General features: G+C 50.2%; 7 protein-coding genes across 7 annotated transcripts; 3 read left to right on the forward strand and 4 right to left on the reverse strand.

Annotated features, from left to right (window-relative positions):
• Positions 1-476: 476 nt before the first annotated feature.
• On the forward strand, positions 477-4,124 carry ASPSYDRAFT_153786 (GPI-anchor transamidase subunit GAA1; the record flags this gene model as incomplete). Its single annotated transcript, XM_040842319.1, has 10 exons — positions 477-669; positions 724-861; positions 921-1,002; positions 1,053-1,118; positions 1,169-1,290; positions 1,346-1,538; positions 1,957-2,319; positions 2,403-2,641; positions 2,705-3,582; positions 3,651-4,124. The coding sequence occupies 10 exons, from the start codon at positions 477-479 to the stop codon at positions 4,122-4,124; spliced, it is 2,748 nt and encodes a 915-aa protein (XP_040701247.1).
• A 306-nt stretch (positions 4,125-4,430) lies between these two features.
• Positions 4,431-5,697, reverse strand: ASPSYDRAFT_32599 (proteasome regulatory particle lid subunit RPN9; the record flags this gene model as incomplete). Its single annotated transcript, XM_040844989.1, has 3 exons — positions 4,431-5,072; positions 5,132-5,367; positions 5,430-5,697. The coding sequence occupies 3 exons, from the start codon at positions 5,695-5,697 to the stop codon at positions 4,431-4,433; spliced, it is 1,146 nt and encodes a 381-aa protein (XP_040701248.1).
• Positions 5,698-5,976: 279 nt separating this feature from the next.
• Positions 5,977-6,896, reverse strand: ASPSYDRAFT_46588 (class I SAM-dependent methyltransferase). The gene is made up of 2 exons (XM_040847268.1): positions 6,648-6,896; positions 5,977-6,597 (listed from the first exon to the last, which is right to left on the reverse strand). The coding sequence occupies exon 2, from the start codon at positions 6,562-6,564 to the stop codon at positions 6,091-6,093; it is 474 nt and encodes a 157-aa protein (XP_040701249.1). The 5' UTR covers positions 6,565-6,597; positions 6,648-6,896; the 3' UTR covers positions 5,977-6,090.
• Positions 6,554-6,986, reverse strand: ASPSYDRAFT_46589 (uncharacterized protein; the record flags this gene model as incomplete). Its single annotated transcript, XM_040847269.1, has 2 exons — positions 6,873-6,986; positions 6,554-6,819 (listed from the first exon to the last, which is right to left on the reverse strand). Coding segments are annotated over exons 1-2 (232 nt in total), but the record flags the coding sequence as incomplete, so codon positions are not given.
• A 205-nt stretch (positions 6,987-7,191) lies between these two features.
• Positions 7,192-7,919, forward strand: ASPSYDRAFT_1053420 (uncharacterized protein). The gene is made up of 3 exons (XM_040839837.1): positions 7,192-7,396; positions 7,497-7,755; positions 7,805-7,919. Exons 1-2 carry the CDS (start codon positions 7,271-7,273, stop codon positions 7,710-7,712), a joined length of 342 nt encoding a protein of 113 aa, XP_040701251.1. The 5' UTR covers positions 7,192-7,270; the 3' UTR covers positions 7,713-7,755; positions 7,805-7,919.
• ASPSYDRAFT_79618 (uncharacterized protein) lies at positions 7,814-11,533 on the forward strand. Its single transcript, XM_040851010.1, has 12 exons — positions 7,814-7,915; positions 7,973-8,123; positions 8,180-8,193; positions 8,268-8,330; positions 8,382-8,476; positions 8,531-8,622; positions 8,673-8,814; positions 8,862-9,020; positions 9,080-9,415; positions 9,470-9,536; positions 10,059-10,334; positions 10,422-11,533. Exons 2-12 carry the CDS (start codon positions 7,978-7,980, stop codon positions 11,099-11,101), a joined length of 2,070 nt encoding a protein of 689 aa, XP_040701252.1. The 5' UTR covers positions 7,814-7,915; positions 7,973-7,977; the 3' UTR covers positions 11,102-11,533.
• Positions 11,285-12,892, reverse strand: ASPSYDRAFT_1053514 (mitogen-activated protein kinase). The gene is made up of 5 exons (XM_040839839.1): positions 12,558-12,892; positions 12,314-12,509; positions 11,880-12,261; positions 11,485-11,832; positions 11,285-11,433 (listed from the first exon to the last, which is right to left on the reverse strand). Exons 1-5 carry the CDS (start codon positions 12,665-12,667, stop codon positions 11,405-11,407), a joined length of 1,065 nt encoding a protein of 354 aa, XP_040701253.1. The 5' UTR covers positions 12,668-12,892; the 3' UTR covers positions 11,285-11,404.
• Positions 12,893-14,381: the final 1,489 nt, after the last annotated feature.

The raw sequence follows: 14,381 nt of genomic DNA on the forward strand, positions 1-14,381 counted from the left end.
GGGGGATCGGCGCGAATCCCCACTGCAAATCGCCAGAAACGAGCAAGTCGGACGCTCGAGGAGTCCAGTCCTTCTTCGTCAACACCAAGCAAGAAGCGCACTCCCTCGTGCTTCTGCCTCTTTGATCATTCCCGCTCTGAATTTGCTTATTCCTCTGTGACGGTGCTTCTTCCTTCCGGATTGAGGGCTCCGATTGCCAATTCTACTGCGCCTTGTTTCGCATTCTTCCGCGTCTGTCTCGAGATCGCTTGCCTGGGTCTTACCAGCGGTTGGTTTGTTGGCCTTTCCTGTCGCTCTACATCATTTAGAACCGTTATACAACTCGTGGTTGTTATATTATACATTGCGCCGCAGTGTATTCGCTTGTTTACGCCTCCCTGCCATATCGCGTGTCTTGGCCCCAAGTCCACATCTCTTCCAACTCCGATCCGCCCTTCGCATAGACCTCCCGTTCCTCGAAGTGCATTCGCAACATCATGGCGTCTCCAGCAGCTTTACCTCCGTTACCGTTCAACCCTTCTAGGGTCCGATCATACCTCCTCCGCCTGCCACTCTTCACACGGCTCGTTATCTTGGCTATGATCGTGTTTTGGTTGCTTGAGCTGCAGACCGTTTGGAGTGTCGTACAATGGGGTGCTGTTATCCCGGATGAGATGAATTTCCGTACCAGTATGTTGGCCAGTTATCCTGGATTGAGAAATGGGGAATACTGACAATCCGCAGTGTACCGAACCAACACTTACCCGTTCATCCACACGGGTTTCTTCCATGCCTTGCTCAACCTGCTAGCTTTGACACCTTTGCTTGAGCGCTTTGAAGCTGAGCACGGGACTTTGACTGCTGTTGCCTTGTTCATGGGACGTGAGTGGGACCTGACGGGCTCTGTTGGCTGATTCTTTTACTGATGTGCTTTTTTCTAGCTCTCTCCACGTTCCCCGCGGGTATCTATATCTTGATCGAAAAGTTCATTCTGCATAGTAATAATGCCATTGTTGGTTCAAGGTGAGTGTCATGTCAGCTCATGCCTCGGTCAGCCACTAACGTTTGTTTAGTGTCTGGGTGTTTCTTCTTTTCGCTTCCGAGGCTATTAGGACGTTCAAGTCCAACCCCTACTTCAGGTATGTCTCAATGGAAAAAAGACTTTGGCATTGCATTAACTGGTCCTTAGTATTGGCAATTTCAAAATCCCCACGTGGACTTCCCCGCTGGTGGTATGCGTGGTTGTCTCAATGCTAGTTTCCGACACTAGTTTCCTCGGCCACCTATGCGCTATCGCCATTGGGTATCTGCGTAAGTATATCTGGTCTGGGTATTCTATTCTAAAACTAATACATATAATCTCTAGTCGGCCTCGGCTATCTGAAAGTGCTTGTTCCCCCTGAGAAGATCTTGAGATGGATCGAAGGAAAATTGAACCTCCTGGGACGACTTCCACACTACGTATCCGTCGACCAAAAGACGTACGGTCGCTTTGGAGTCCTTCCAACCAGCGCCGCGCCTGCAGATGAACGAGGAACGCCAATGTCGTTCGTGGGGTCGTCGCAGCGTCTGGGGACAGCATAAGACTGCGCTGCACAGACAAAACATTCTCACTTCTTGTGCACATCTAACTATGAATATCGCATTGTAATTAGCCATAGAAGCTTCAGGGTACTTAATTTCATAGATTAATGAATTATGGCGATGGTGACGGTGATGATTTTGTTATATAGTGTCAAGATGTGCAGCTGGTCTCTAGCGGCCGACGTAAATTTCCATGTGGAGAGCCGATCAGCTCGACCACCCTCACCCTCTCCCCCTCCCATGGACCAGAGTCCGTGAAGGCCTCAGAATCCATGGCTTTGAAATGTAAGTCTTCTTATTCTACGCCTTTGCCTTCATAACAAGCCCGACGCGACAGTCCCTCCACCCCGTCCCGCAATTGCTTCACCCCGGATTCCCCAAAGGCCACCTGAGCTCGAATCGAATCGCACCACTAACAACGAAACAAACAGCCTCAATCCGCAATCTGCGGAATAACCCCACCTTTCTCTTCGTCCGGCTCCCGTACATCCTCTCCTTCCTGTGCATTGTCGCCGGCGTGATCTGGCTTTTCCTTCTGCCCCTCAACGACTACTCCCGTAGGACCTATATCTCCGAGAACGCGCTCCTGCCGGGCCAAGTTCATGCGTATTTTTCAGGCAGCGAGCAGCACATTTTCCGCGGGTATAAGAAGGAACTTGAGGGGTTATTAGGGAGGGATGTTGGTAATAACGGTGGTGATGAGGTGCAGGGACAGGAGCAGGAGCAGCAGCAGAAAAGCGAGGAACGAACCCCGGTGTATGTTTGGAAAGGTCCCCCCTATCCGTTCGCGGAAGCTACAAGGAAGCGGTATTTTTGCTGACTCTGGGTATATTGTCTAGGATCTCGGAGAAGATACAGTCGATACTGAAAGCCAGCGGGCTGAAGGTCGCAACGCAGGGCTACGAGTATACATCTTCAGGAATCACGCACCAGGGGGAAAATATCTATGCTATCATTCAAGCGCCGCGCGGAGACGCGACTGAGGCAATTGTTCTCGTTGCGGCTTGGAAGACGGTGGATGGCGAGTTGAATCTCAATGGGGTTACGCTTGCGCTGACTCTTGCGAGGTATTTCAAGCGTAAGTTTACTCCGATCCTAACCTACCAGGATAGAACAACCGGCTAACGAATGTGCTGTATAGGCTGGTCTCTATGGTCGAAGGATATCATTTTCGTGTTTCCGCCTGATAGTAAGTCAGGCACTCAGGCGTGGGTGGACGCATACCATGATATGCAGCCGGCTACTGTTCAGCCTCTGCCTCTGAAGAGTGGTGCTTTGCAGGGAGGCCTGGTGGTCGAGTATCCGTTCGACCACCGCTTCGAGAACCTACATATTGTGTACGACGGAGTCAACGGTCAACTACCGAACTTGGATCTCTTCAACACTGCTGTCTCGATCGCCGGTGGGCAAATGGGGATCGGAGCCCGGCTGCAAGAGATGTGGGAGCACAATGGCAAATACGAGAAGCGGCTTCAGACCATGCTGAGGGGTATGGTTAAGCAAGGTCTCGGATACGCTGCTGGGGCCCATAGCAGCTTCATGCCATACCATATCGACGCTATCACGCTTCAGACCAAGGGCAACGGCTGGCAAGATGAGATGGCGCTGGGCCGCACCGTGGAGGGTCTATGCCGCAGTCTCAACAATCTCCTGGAACACCTGCACCAGAGTTTCTTCTTCTACCTTCTCATGCAGACCCACCGCTTCGTCAGCATCGGTACTTACCTCCCCAGTGCGATGCTCATTGCGGGCAACTTCACCATCATGGCCATTGCCTTGTGGATACGAACTGGCTATTACAAAGACCCGGGCTCGTCAAAACCCGCCGCTGAGCCTCGCAATGAGAAAGCAAGTGAAAAGGAAACAGCACCGCTCGTTCCTGAGAACCAAGTCTCGAACGCACAGGATTCTACCAGTACAGCTACGGAACGTCAGCTTGCGCTGCCACTCACTCTTGTCGTCGGTCTACACCTACTAGGTCTTGTCCCGCTTTACATCTTCAACAATCTCTCTCACGAGGTCAGTTCACTCCTTAAAAAAAAAAAAATCACTCGGAATACACCAACACATATACTAATCCCATATAGACCTACCCCCTCGCAACCTACACTTCAATAGCCACAAACGCCGTTCTCCCACTAACCCTCGCCCCTCTTCTCTCCCGAAACACCACAACAGCACAGCAAACTCACCTCATAAAATCCCTCTCCCTCCTCCTCCTCGGCCTCTTTCTCTCAACCCTCGCAACCCTCAACTTCAGTCTCTCCTTCATGATCGGCCTCCTCTGCGCCCCTCTATCCTTCGTGCACCGCTTCAGCACCGAGTCCAAGCCGGTGCGCTATGCCCTCTCCAGCCTCACCCTGGTGTTCCTGAATATCCTCTCCCCGCCTATCGTTCTGCTGGCCGGGTGTGCGTATTTCCGGGCCGACGTTGAGACTGTACTTACCGAGGCGGCGTTCGGTTGGGATGTCTGGGGCATGTGGACGCAGGTTGTTGTTTGGTGTGTTTGGTGGCCGGCTTGGGTTGTTGGGGGCGCGGTTGTGGGGAGTTCGTTGTTTTAGTCACTCCTCTCAACACACTACGCATTATTTCTTTTCTTTTTTACGTCCGTTGAATATCGGCAAAATCTAGTTAGAGCGTCGATTTAGGACACTACGTACTGGTTTTAATGTGCACGTTGAACATTGGGTGGCACACATGACACGTCATAGTATATAGTAAATTCAACCTCATATTGGATGTCATCATCTTTCATACGTTTCGATTTCGGTTGTGATATAAGTCTAGTACAAGTCGTCATAGCTACATGCAGGAAGCTCCTCTTTTATAGATTAAATCACCGTAATCGAAGATCAGAAGATAACTCCCTATGCAGCCCACACATCCTTGCCTACACCCTCGATCCAGTGACCCAGCTGATTAACACCAGCATCCCAGTCCTTCAATCTATTCCGCATACCATCGATCTGTTTCATATCCAGCACCTTGGGCTGCACCCAGTTGATCTGAGCAACCTGGCCGACCTGGTCAATGGCGCCCTTCAGCAGTCCCAGCGACAGCGCCTTCATAACCAAGTGTTCGATCTCCTCGGGCTTAACCTTGGTCTCTGCGGAGATGGACGCAAAGGTCAAGTTGCGGTCGTGCGGCGGGCGGCGGAACACCATTTCCGTCAGTGCCGAAAGCGATATCTTCTGGTACAAGAAAAAGCGGTGGCCGTGGAGGAGCTGGTTCTTGGAGACGTTGCCCGCGAGGACGTCATAGGCGGTTAGGTCACCACGGTTAAAGGCGAAGAGAAGGTCTCGCAGCCAGGTGTGCGGTGTATCTGCCAGGGAATCCAGGATTGGGTGAAGGAGGAGTTCTCCAAAGTTGTAGATGGAGTCTGAGATGAGAGCGGCAACACTCAGGTTGTAGGCGCGGGAAACTCGCTCGGATTCGGGGATGTCCTCTAGGTTGATGCAGGCGAGGTAAAGAAGGGCGTTTTTGTAGAAGGAGGCGAATTCTTGTTTGGCCTGTTGGGTTCTTAGTTCCAGTGCAAGTTAAAAAAGTGATGGGCAAAAGTGGTGCGTACGTGATAGTAGTCGGCGTTGACCTTGTAGAATGACGCATGTACGACGGTCTCGACCGAATCAAACGAGTCTAGGACTCTCTGGCATGTCTCTAGATCCTTCTGCGCTCCGTCCAGATTCTGAAGCCGTTGTTTGACGTTGGCGACCTCCGCAAGGGCGTAGATATAAGCGTCTTGTGAATCTACTTTGTTCACCTTATCGGCGAGTGATGTGAGGAAGGATAGTCGTTCTTGGTCATCTATAGCAACAAAATAATTAGCGAAGCTCTTTATGCCCCCAACTATGGGAAAGTGGTCTCACCTGCGCACTCTGTTGACGCCATCAACCCCAACGAGACAAAGTTGAGCTGGTTGATCCGGTCCGCGAAGCTCAAAACAAAGGTCTTGAATATCGGTAACCGCTGGGGAGCGCTCTCTGGTAGACGGAAAAAATCAACCAAGGCATTGGTAAGCTGGTGCCATAGCTTTCGCTCCCAGAAGTCTTCGAAGCTCAAGAACGACGCCTGACACTGTTCGGGAGCTTGCTGCAGCTGGTCGGCGAGGAAATCGGAGATCTTCTGGTTCTCCATGTCGAAAGGACGCGGAAGAGCCGACCGCGAGAGTTATGATATGAGGGTATTAGGAGAAGATAGAGCGGATAAAGGAGTGGAGGGAGCTGTTTGAGGAGAAGCAGGTTGGATGTGGATGGATCGTTGGCCGGCCGCTGATGGAAGCTCACCACTCAAGCCTCAAGCGGTGGCTCGCCCGCACTAGCCACATTCAGCCACATTCCCCCGTCTTCCTCTTCGATCTACAACCTCTCCATAACTACAACACTCCATTACAGAGCTTAACGCTTGACACTTAAATATGGCAAAGAGGTTGTTTCATTCGTGTATCCTGTCAATTATCTCAATCCATCTGAAAGTGCAAACTAGGATTATGACAGCAACAGCTACAGCCTGGTCCGTTCCGGAAGAGCCTCATTTCTGCCCCCGGGCGATGAAAATGGTCTTCTCGAATGTGTTTCCGTTCTTGGTAAACACCAACGGCTCATCGATAACTTGGTACTTGAACCCAGTCTTGACACCAGCATCTTCGTACATTGTCCGCATCTCCTCAGGGCTGAAGCCGTGTTTCGAAATTGTGTGGACAACGTCTCCCATTTGATGCATTCCGTGGTCGTGAAATTCTTCTGGGACTAAATCCACAATCATCATTATTCCTCCGTCCTTCAGTCTCTCACTAAGGCGGTTCAAGGCCTGTCCGGGGCGTTCAAAGTGATGAGTAGCCATACTGACAACCAAGACGTCAAAATCGAAGTATTCGGGGCCTGAGACTTCAGCCGGCGGCGAGTCGGAAAGGATATTAGCCTTGATTGCCACAACATTATCCGAACGGCCTTCTTCGCGGATATTTTTGTTGAACTCCTCGATCATGCCGTCCGAGATATCCATGCCGATAACACGAGTGGCATAAGGTGCCAACGCCTAAGCCAATTAGTTTCCTCTAACATCTAGATCAAGAATCGGGAACTTACCAAAGATACATGACCAGGGCCGCAAGCATACTCGAGCACCTTGATCTCTTTTCCCTTCCCGGCCTTGGTGTCGGTCCATGTGTCACTAGCCCAGGTACGCTTGTTCTTGACGACGTTGATCAACGTTTCCACTACTTTGCCGAACTCGGACCTGTAGGTGCGAGATTGCTTTCTGTAATAAAATAAGCCGTCTTTTCTTAGTTTACCCGACTTCAGGCAACTTACTCAAAAACCTGACGGTTCTTCTCGGCGAAGTCGGTAGTCATGTTGCTATGCAATATCAAAAGGTACCGTGTGCGAAATAAACAATATCAATGGGTCAGGTGCTCACCAGACTTGATCATGGGTGTAAGGATACTAGACAAGTACAAGGAAAAGGAGGCAAATGCTCAGTATTTATGCTTCTCGATTCCCAGGCCCACGCCTGTCTATCCGGAGAGTTATCGGAGACTTCTACAGGCCTGAAACTCTGGAGTCCAACTGCGCCTGGCGCCACACGCCCGAGATACATCATTCCACAAATCATAGTTCAGCTCCTTGTCAAGTAGTTATCTACTGGCATCTTCAAGGTACCCAATGCATTGTGTTGCTTAGAGCAAGGCCACCGAATGTAATCACGTGACATGACTACAACCCTCATGATGAAGAATAAGGACAGTAGGCTGAGTTGTTCGCATACTGAGATGTTTAGTAGTGGTCATCTAGCCTTATTACGTTTCTACTGGAAGGATAGCAGACAGTCCAACCTGGTAAGCATGCCAAACAGGGCATTGATGAGATTGCATATCTGCAACTTGGCAATCACCCCAAAACCACATAGTCCACAATTCGTTCTAAACAAAGGCATAGATTCGAATTTGTATGTTCTTCATGCTTTCCAGTCCTTTTCCTGCGGTCGACTTTTCATCAAGTATCCTGGTCTTGGTATACATCGGAATCCTGTTGGCCTCAGGCAACCTTCGAAGAACCAATCAGAGATCAGGAATAGTCATACACAGGGAGGCTTCACGCAGTTGTAGCCTGTTCCAGAGCAGAACTCTCGGTTCACAAAATGCAGTGATATAATACAGTCTCTGACGATGTAAAAGATGTCTCAAATAAGTTGGTTGTGCGTAATGAATCGATCTTTAATGGCTTGTTTGACGAATTAGGACTAGCGCCGTGGTCCCGTGCCGACAGATTGCTCTCGGAGGTGAACGAGTTTCGACCTCATCAACGACCGCTTGCCGAGCTTCGCGCCCCCTTTCTCCCAGCTCTTACTTGGTGTTGTACGTATCCCAGATGCATTCAATTCCGCGGTCCGACTTGACTAACGACTGAAATAGTGACCATGCAGAAGTGCAGGGCCATCAATCCCGTGCTAGGGTCCAGGACGTTCGTCCCCACCCGAGTCCAATTCCAGGCTCAACGCCGGTTTCTTCAAGATGTCTCTATTACCAGGACTGGAAAGCCTCTCCTGAAGGTCCAGGGTGGAAGGTACGTGCCCAATTGTTCCGCGATATGGTGTATAGCGCTGACGAGCTTTCTTATAGGTCATCCCTCGGAGGTACTTTACCAAGCCTTTATGGGTTCCCGACCCATCGCGCACGAACTTCTAGGATTAACGCAAATTGTGATTAGGACACACCGCGACCGTCTTTGGTGCCACCGGTTTCTTGGGTCGTTACATTGTCCACAAGCTCGGTATGTTCGGCGATCGATATGAGGGGTTTCCTTGAATTAACATCTTTTCAGCTACGCAGGGATGCACTGTTGTCGTTCCCTACCGCGAGGAGATGGCGAAGCGTCATCTCAAGGTTACCGGTGATCTAGGAAGAGTCGTTTTCATTGTACGATATACCAAACTTGCAATTCGGCGAGGCACGAGTTAACTCCAATGTTAGGAATACGACCTTCGCAACACCCAGTCGATCGAGGAAAGTGTCCGCCACTCTGACGTCGTCTACAACCTTGTTGGTCGTGAATATCCTACCAAGTTAGTTGCGGAATACACCATGGTTTAGCGGTCTGCTGATTGCCGTTCAGGAACTTCTCATACACCGACGTGCACGTCGACGGTACCGAGCGCATCGCCGAGGCTGTCGCCAAGTACGATATTGACCGATTCATTCACGTCTCCTCGTACAACGCCGATAAGAGCTCTCCCTCCGAGTACTTCGCCACGAAGGTTAGTTCCCGTCAGACATTTGTTGGACCTATGGCTGATTATTACAGGGATGGGGTGAGGAAGTAGCACGCTCTATCTACCCAGAGACCACTCTTGTCCGGCCCGCCCCCATGTTCGGATTCGAGGATCGACTTCTTCACAAACTTGCCAGTGCGACTAACCTGTTCACTGCGAACCACCTCCAGCAGCGCTTCTGGCCCGTTCACGTAAGCCGTCTTATACACCATATATATAAAACAGAAGGCTGATTTTTTTTTTTTTTCAGGCGATCGATGTCGGTACCGCCCTTGAACGCATGCTACACGACGATACCACCGCCGCTTCGACCTTTGAGCTGTACGGCCCGAAGGAATACTCGCCCGCTGAAATCACCCCGCTCGTCGACCGCGAAATCGTCAAGCGTCGCCGCCACATCAATGTTCCCAAGAGAATCCTGAAGCCGGCTGCTCATCTCCTGAACAAGTACCTCTGGTGGCCCACCATGAGCGCCGACGAAGTTGAGCGGGAGTTTATCGACCAGCACATCGACCCGACCGCCAAGACGTTCAAGGACCTCGACATCGAGCCCGCTGAGCTGTCCGAACTCACTTTCCACTACCTGGTAAGACTCTTGTCTTGATTTCTGGTCTGGTCAAGCTAACAACCATCTAGAAAGGATACCGAAGCGCATCGTACTACGACTTGCCTCCGGCTACCGAGCGGGAGCGGGCGGAAGAGAAGAAGTACGTGCACGTTCTCGACGACCAGTAGTGCTGTTTTCTTAGTGTACATAACCATACTAGACCCATTGATTCCGTTTGTTCAAAATGTATCCGTAGTTCAATGTATTCATTCCGCTGCTTCCTTGTTCTGAATCAATATCAATTACTTAAGGGTCTCAATCACGGAATATATCGGATTGCCTTGAGTCACTTTGGCGAACATGTTTTCCAAGGCTTGTGGCATATCCTTACCTCCGGACCATTGATAACTAGAACACTGTAGGATTAACTCAAGTAACTTTCTTTGCCCATTGCGGACATCAACTTCGTTGTAATTCGTTGAATCTGAGGACTGATCTATATATGCACTGTGATGCCAGTCTGCACATCCGGAGAATCATTCCCCGCTCCACTCCGCAATCATTCAGCCCACCACCAAGAAACAAGAGACAGCCAGCTCCAAGGCCCAACCGACAACCTCAATCCAAGAAGACTCAATCTATAGTCTACTAAACCTATAGACATCCTGTTGCCAAACACAAGGAAAAATGCCCCCAACCAAGCAAAACCACATTCTCCTGCTAAAAACCAAATCCTCCCCGCACGACGGCTACGACGAATTCTTCTCCGCGCGCAACATCAAACCAACCTTCATCCCCGTCCTCTCACACGCCTTCCACGACCAGAACCTAAAGAAAATTAGAGACCTTCTCGAAAGCGGTGGTCTGTATCCGGGCCATAGTCGCCGATATGGCGGGATGATATTTACCTCCCAGCGAGCTGTGGAGGCGTTCGCGAATTTATTGAGTAAAATCGATCGTGAGTACTACCACTACCTACCTACATACTCAATCCGTCTTGCAACCGAGGACCAATGTGCTAACAAATCTTTTTTTTTCCATGCAGGGTCCATACTAGACACATCCTCAAAGAACCTCCCTCTCTACACCGTCGGGCCCGCAACAGCACGCTCTCTGGCATCCCTCCGAGATACGTACCTACCGCACGCAACAATCCACGGCGAGGCCTCGGGAACAGGCGAGGTTCTATCCGGCGAGATACTAGAGCATTACAATAGTCTCTTCCCTACATCGTCATCGTCAAAACCAGACACAACTACAAAGCCTCCACTCCTCTTCCTGGTCGGCGAAACACGACGAGACATTATTCCCAAGACGCTGATGGGTGAGCACACACCCGCGGAGAAGCGAATTGGTGTTGAAGAGGTGGTTGTTTATGAGACGGCGGTTGTGGACGAGTTCGGTGGGGATTTTGAGCGCGTCTTGAGTGGTCTCCTACAGGAATCAAATACAGATGTTGCTTCTAGAAGATGCGATGATGGGGGAATGATCTGGGTAGTTGTGTTCTCGCCTACAGGGTGTGATGCGATGGTCAGGGTTCTGAAACAGGAGCTTGAGCGAGCTGGGGAAGGGGGAAGGAGGAGAGTATTTCTTGCGACGATTGGGCCGACGACGAGGGATCATTTAACAAATAAGTGTGGGTTTCGGCCGGATGTTTGTGCAGAAAAGCCGTCGCCCGAGGGGGTTGGGGCGGGGATTGAGGATTTTATGAAGAAGTTGGGATAGACTTCTGAATTGTTGGTTTGGGTGCCTTCTATACTATAAAGATTTGTCTCATATACCCACGGTTTGTGTACTGGCCAGAATTATCAGCCGGTACAAGATACTGAGAAAGATTGACAGAAGTTACATATATTGAGATAATATATCCTGAAGAAACTTGAACAAAATGCAGTGATTAATCCGCAAAATAGGTACAACTAGTTTCCTGGACATTTCTATGCAAATATGATATGTGCAAGCGTGCTTGACTGCTTATCGTGTGCTCTCGAACCTGCCGACGCTGGCTGACATTTGGGTTCTCCTAACTTACCGCATAATTTCCTCATAAATCAAGACTGTGGAAAATTNGTACATAATACTAGAGATAATAACGGTTGCAGACTGACTCTTCAACTGCTCCTTACTGAGAGCATCCTTGTTTTTGTCGAAATCAAAGAATCCTTCGGGAATCGGAGGCGCCGTCGGCTCATCTTCCGGATCGTGGTATGGCTCCAAATACGGATGGCGCAGGGCCTCTTCAACGGAGATTCGCTTCGTCGGGTTAAAGGCCAAAAGTTTCTCTAACAAGTCCAACGCCAAATCGTTGCTCTTCGGGAACAAGGCCTTAAATGGAATCTTCTTTTTGAATGGGAGAGAACGGATATACTCCCGAGCCCGTCGGGATTTAATGCCGTAGTAGTCCTCCATGGTGGGAGTTCCCAGAACATCCAAAATTAGGGTGAGTTGGTGGTGATCTACCACAAATTAGCTCTTGCTTGGGGCGATCAACCGATACACGTACAGTCCTTTCCAGGGAACAGGGGCTTTCCACTCAGCATCTCTGCAAGAATGCAGCCCACACTCCATACATCAATGGCCTTTGTGTATTCCTTAAACGTCAACATGATTTCGGGGGCGCGGTACCAGCGCGTCGCCACGTATTCCGTCATGAAACCCGAGTTGTCGTCGGTGGACGCAGCAGATCGAGCCAAGCCAAAGTCGCAGACCTTGAGGTCACAATTCGCGTTAAGGAGAAGATTGGACGGTTTGAGATCACGATGAAGGACGTTCGCGGAGTGCATAGCCTTGAGCGCACGCAAGGTTTGGTAAATAAAGTATTGGCAGTGATCATCCGACAGGTCCTGCGTGCGGATAACACGGTGCATGTCTGTTTCCATCAATTCCTACAAACAATTAATCATCCGATTCTGCTGGATATATCCGGAGAGGTCGTACCTGGATGAGGTAAACCTCATTGAAACTCTCATAGTTTCGCGGTCTTTGGATATCCAAAATAGAAATGATGTTCTCGTGGTTGAAGTACCGGAGCAGCTTCATTTCCCGTAAAGTGCGCAGACAAAACATCGAATGATCGAAAGGAGTAATCTTCTTGATGGCTACCTTCTGACCAGAGGGCTTGTGTATGGCGGAGCTGTGGGAGTCAGCTTACCGACCGAGCTAGTTCCGTTATAATTCTTACCAGACAACACCATAAGCACCCTCACCAATGACATCTTGGATCTCGTACTGGTCAGAAACGTTGAAGGAGATCTTCCGTGAAGCGCCCTGAGGCGGCATTTGCTGGACCATATTGATTGGTTCTAAACCGGGCGAGCGTCAGCACCGTTAGGTAGTGAGCTTGTGAGCTCGATGGCCAATAAAACAGGTTCCAGTGAGTTTATCATCAGGACAAATAACGCTGCAATAATCAAATGCATGGAGATGATGACATCCACGCAGCCAATTCGAGTCCCTCATGTAGGACATAAGCACTGCAGGTCGCGTGTCCCTCTCATATAGCACTTAAATAAGGAAGCCGTGGGTAGTGCTTACAATTGCTTGTTCACTTGATGGTTTTAAAATATATGAAATAGCCGCCAACAATCCGTTCTCGACCTGCGCGCTGAACTAGAGAGGTGGTCGGGACAAGAATCGAATGCGGGGTATGGCCCGTGCCGGTTGCTATCGCTCGAATCGCAGTGGCCGACAGGGATCGGGAAGGGAAAGAAGAACGCTCGAGATATATTGAAGTCGTTGTTGATGATCGATTCAGTACGCTCCGATGGGCTGAGGTCGGTTGTTTTGAAAAGGCGAGGTTATAAAGGCGTCGTGTACAAATCAGGAGTCCTATTCGGTAGCCGACGGCGCCAATTAGCCACCAAGTTCGTACAAGGAAAATTCGGCAGAGGAAAAGAGTGCAGGGTTAAGAGAAGGAAACAAACGCAGGTGACAGAAAGGAGAATCTTACCAGTTTGCTAGAACGAACTGTCGCCTTTGCGGTGGATGTTTCACAACTCCGATCTATTTTTACTTTGCTTTTGTCCGTGTTGGCTCCGCGCGGCGTCACGAAGGCAACTCGAGAACAAAAGACAGAGCTAGCAGAGCAGAAGGAGCTTGGTGTTCCCAAGATTCAGGGCGGAGGGGCGAGAACCAAGAAAGAACAGCAGCGAGATGGAGATTGGAGACCCGGATGAGGACTAACTAGAGGAGGAGAGGTTAATAAAGCAGCGTAGATCGGCTAGGGTCGAGTGGGGTGGGCTGCTAAGATGAAACGGGGAGGGCAAAGTTGGCAACCGAACTCACAGAAACGTATCGGGGAGACGGTGATGATATACGGGGTGAATGCTGAAGATTAACAAAAGATGGAGAGGGAAGATCAGAGCGAACCTTGGTTCCAGGATGGGGAGTGGATGGAGGGAGTTGAGGCACGGTGGGAGGTGGAGGGGCACGAGAGGAGGAAGTGGTGACTGAGCAACTCTGGGTCAGGAACCATCAATTGACCAGATTCCCGCTGCTGCCTCGACCAGTGTTTCAGGAGTCCCACTATTAATCAGACAACATCCAATTTCTCTTCCTCAAGCTCTCTCTTCTTCTGGGAGAACAGAGAAAGGCAGAGAGAGGAAGAGAGGGGCAGTGCTGAAACCGGCGCTACTGCTGCCGCTCCAACTGATCACAGCGTTTAGTCCGTCACATATCACCAACCACCATCAAATCACATCCTTCTGCATCCCAGCCTCTTGCTGCCTCTGCCCTCTTCGCCCCGTTGATTTGTCTGTCGCACCTGGGCAACGCGCCCTCCTGACAGGCTAAGCCGTGATCCAAACTTTACGATGCATGATCAGCACAGGCCAGACCAATTCTCTACTTATTTGGCGAGCTCTTTAATTGTCATCATTCTGCTTCTCGACTGTCTGGTGGTTATCCAGCGAGAGAATCAATGAAGAAAAAGCAAACAAAATACGCCTCTACATCCTACAGCCCCTATACTCCCGACTCCCGAGACGGCTCGGGGAAGTGATACAAG

Source organism: Aspergillus sydowii, assembly GCF_001890705.1.
Source record: "Aspergillus sydowii CBS 593.65 unplaced genomic scaffold ASPSYscaffold_7, whole genome shotgun sequence".
NCBI classification, from domain to species: domain Eukaryota; kingdom Fungi; phylum Ascomycota; class Eurotiomycetes; order Eurotiales; family Aspergillaceae; genus Aspergillus; species Aspergillus sydowii.

What these genes read in the sequence shown, in the direction of transcription:
- ASPSYDRAFT_46588 (XM_040847268.1), bottom strand. Translation starts at nt 6,564, where the DNA reads ATGGATATCTCGGACGGCATGATCGAGGAGTTCAACAAAAATATCCGC.
- ASPSYDRAFT_1053420 (XM_040839837.1), top strand. Translation starts at nt 7,271, where the DNA reads ATGACTACAACCCTCATGATGAAGAATAAGGACAGTAGGCTGAGTTGT. An exon ending in ATAGCAGACAGTCCAACCTG is followed by an intron (nt 7,397 to 7,496) that starts GTAAGCATGCCA and finishes ACAAAGGCATAG; the next exon opens with ATTCGAATTTGTATGTTCTT.
- ASPSYDRAFT_79618 (XM_040851010.1), top strand. Translation starts at nt 7,978, where the DNA reads ATGCAGAAGTGCAGGGCCATCAATCCCGTGCTAGGGTCCAGGACGTTC. An exon ending in CCGAGTACTTCGCCACGAAG is followed by an intron (nt 8,815 to 8,861) that starts GTTAGTTCCCGT and finishes TGATTATTACAG; the next exon opens with GGATGGGGTGAGGAAGTAGC. An exon ending in AACTCACTTTCCACTACCTG is followed by an intron (nt 9,416 to 9,469) that starts GTAAGACTCTTG and finishes CCATCTAGAAAG; the next exon opens with GATACCGAAGCGCATCGTAC.
- ASPSYDRAFT_1053514 (XM_040839839.1), bottom strand. Translation starts at nt 12,667, where the DNA reads ATGGTCCAGCAAATGCCGCCTCAGGGCGCTTCACGGAAGATCTCCTTC. An exon ending in GGTGCTTATGGTGTTGTCTG is followed by an intron (nt 12,510 to 12,557) that starts GTAAGAATTATA and finishes TGACTCCCACAG; the next exon opens with CTCCGCCATACACAAGCCCT. An exon ending in CAGTAAGGAGCAGTTGAAGA is followed by an intron (nt 11,434 to 11,484) that starts GTCAGTCTGCAA and finishes AATTTTCCACAG; the next exon opens with TCTTGATTTATGAGGAAATT.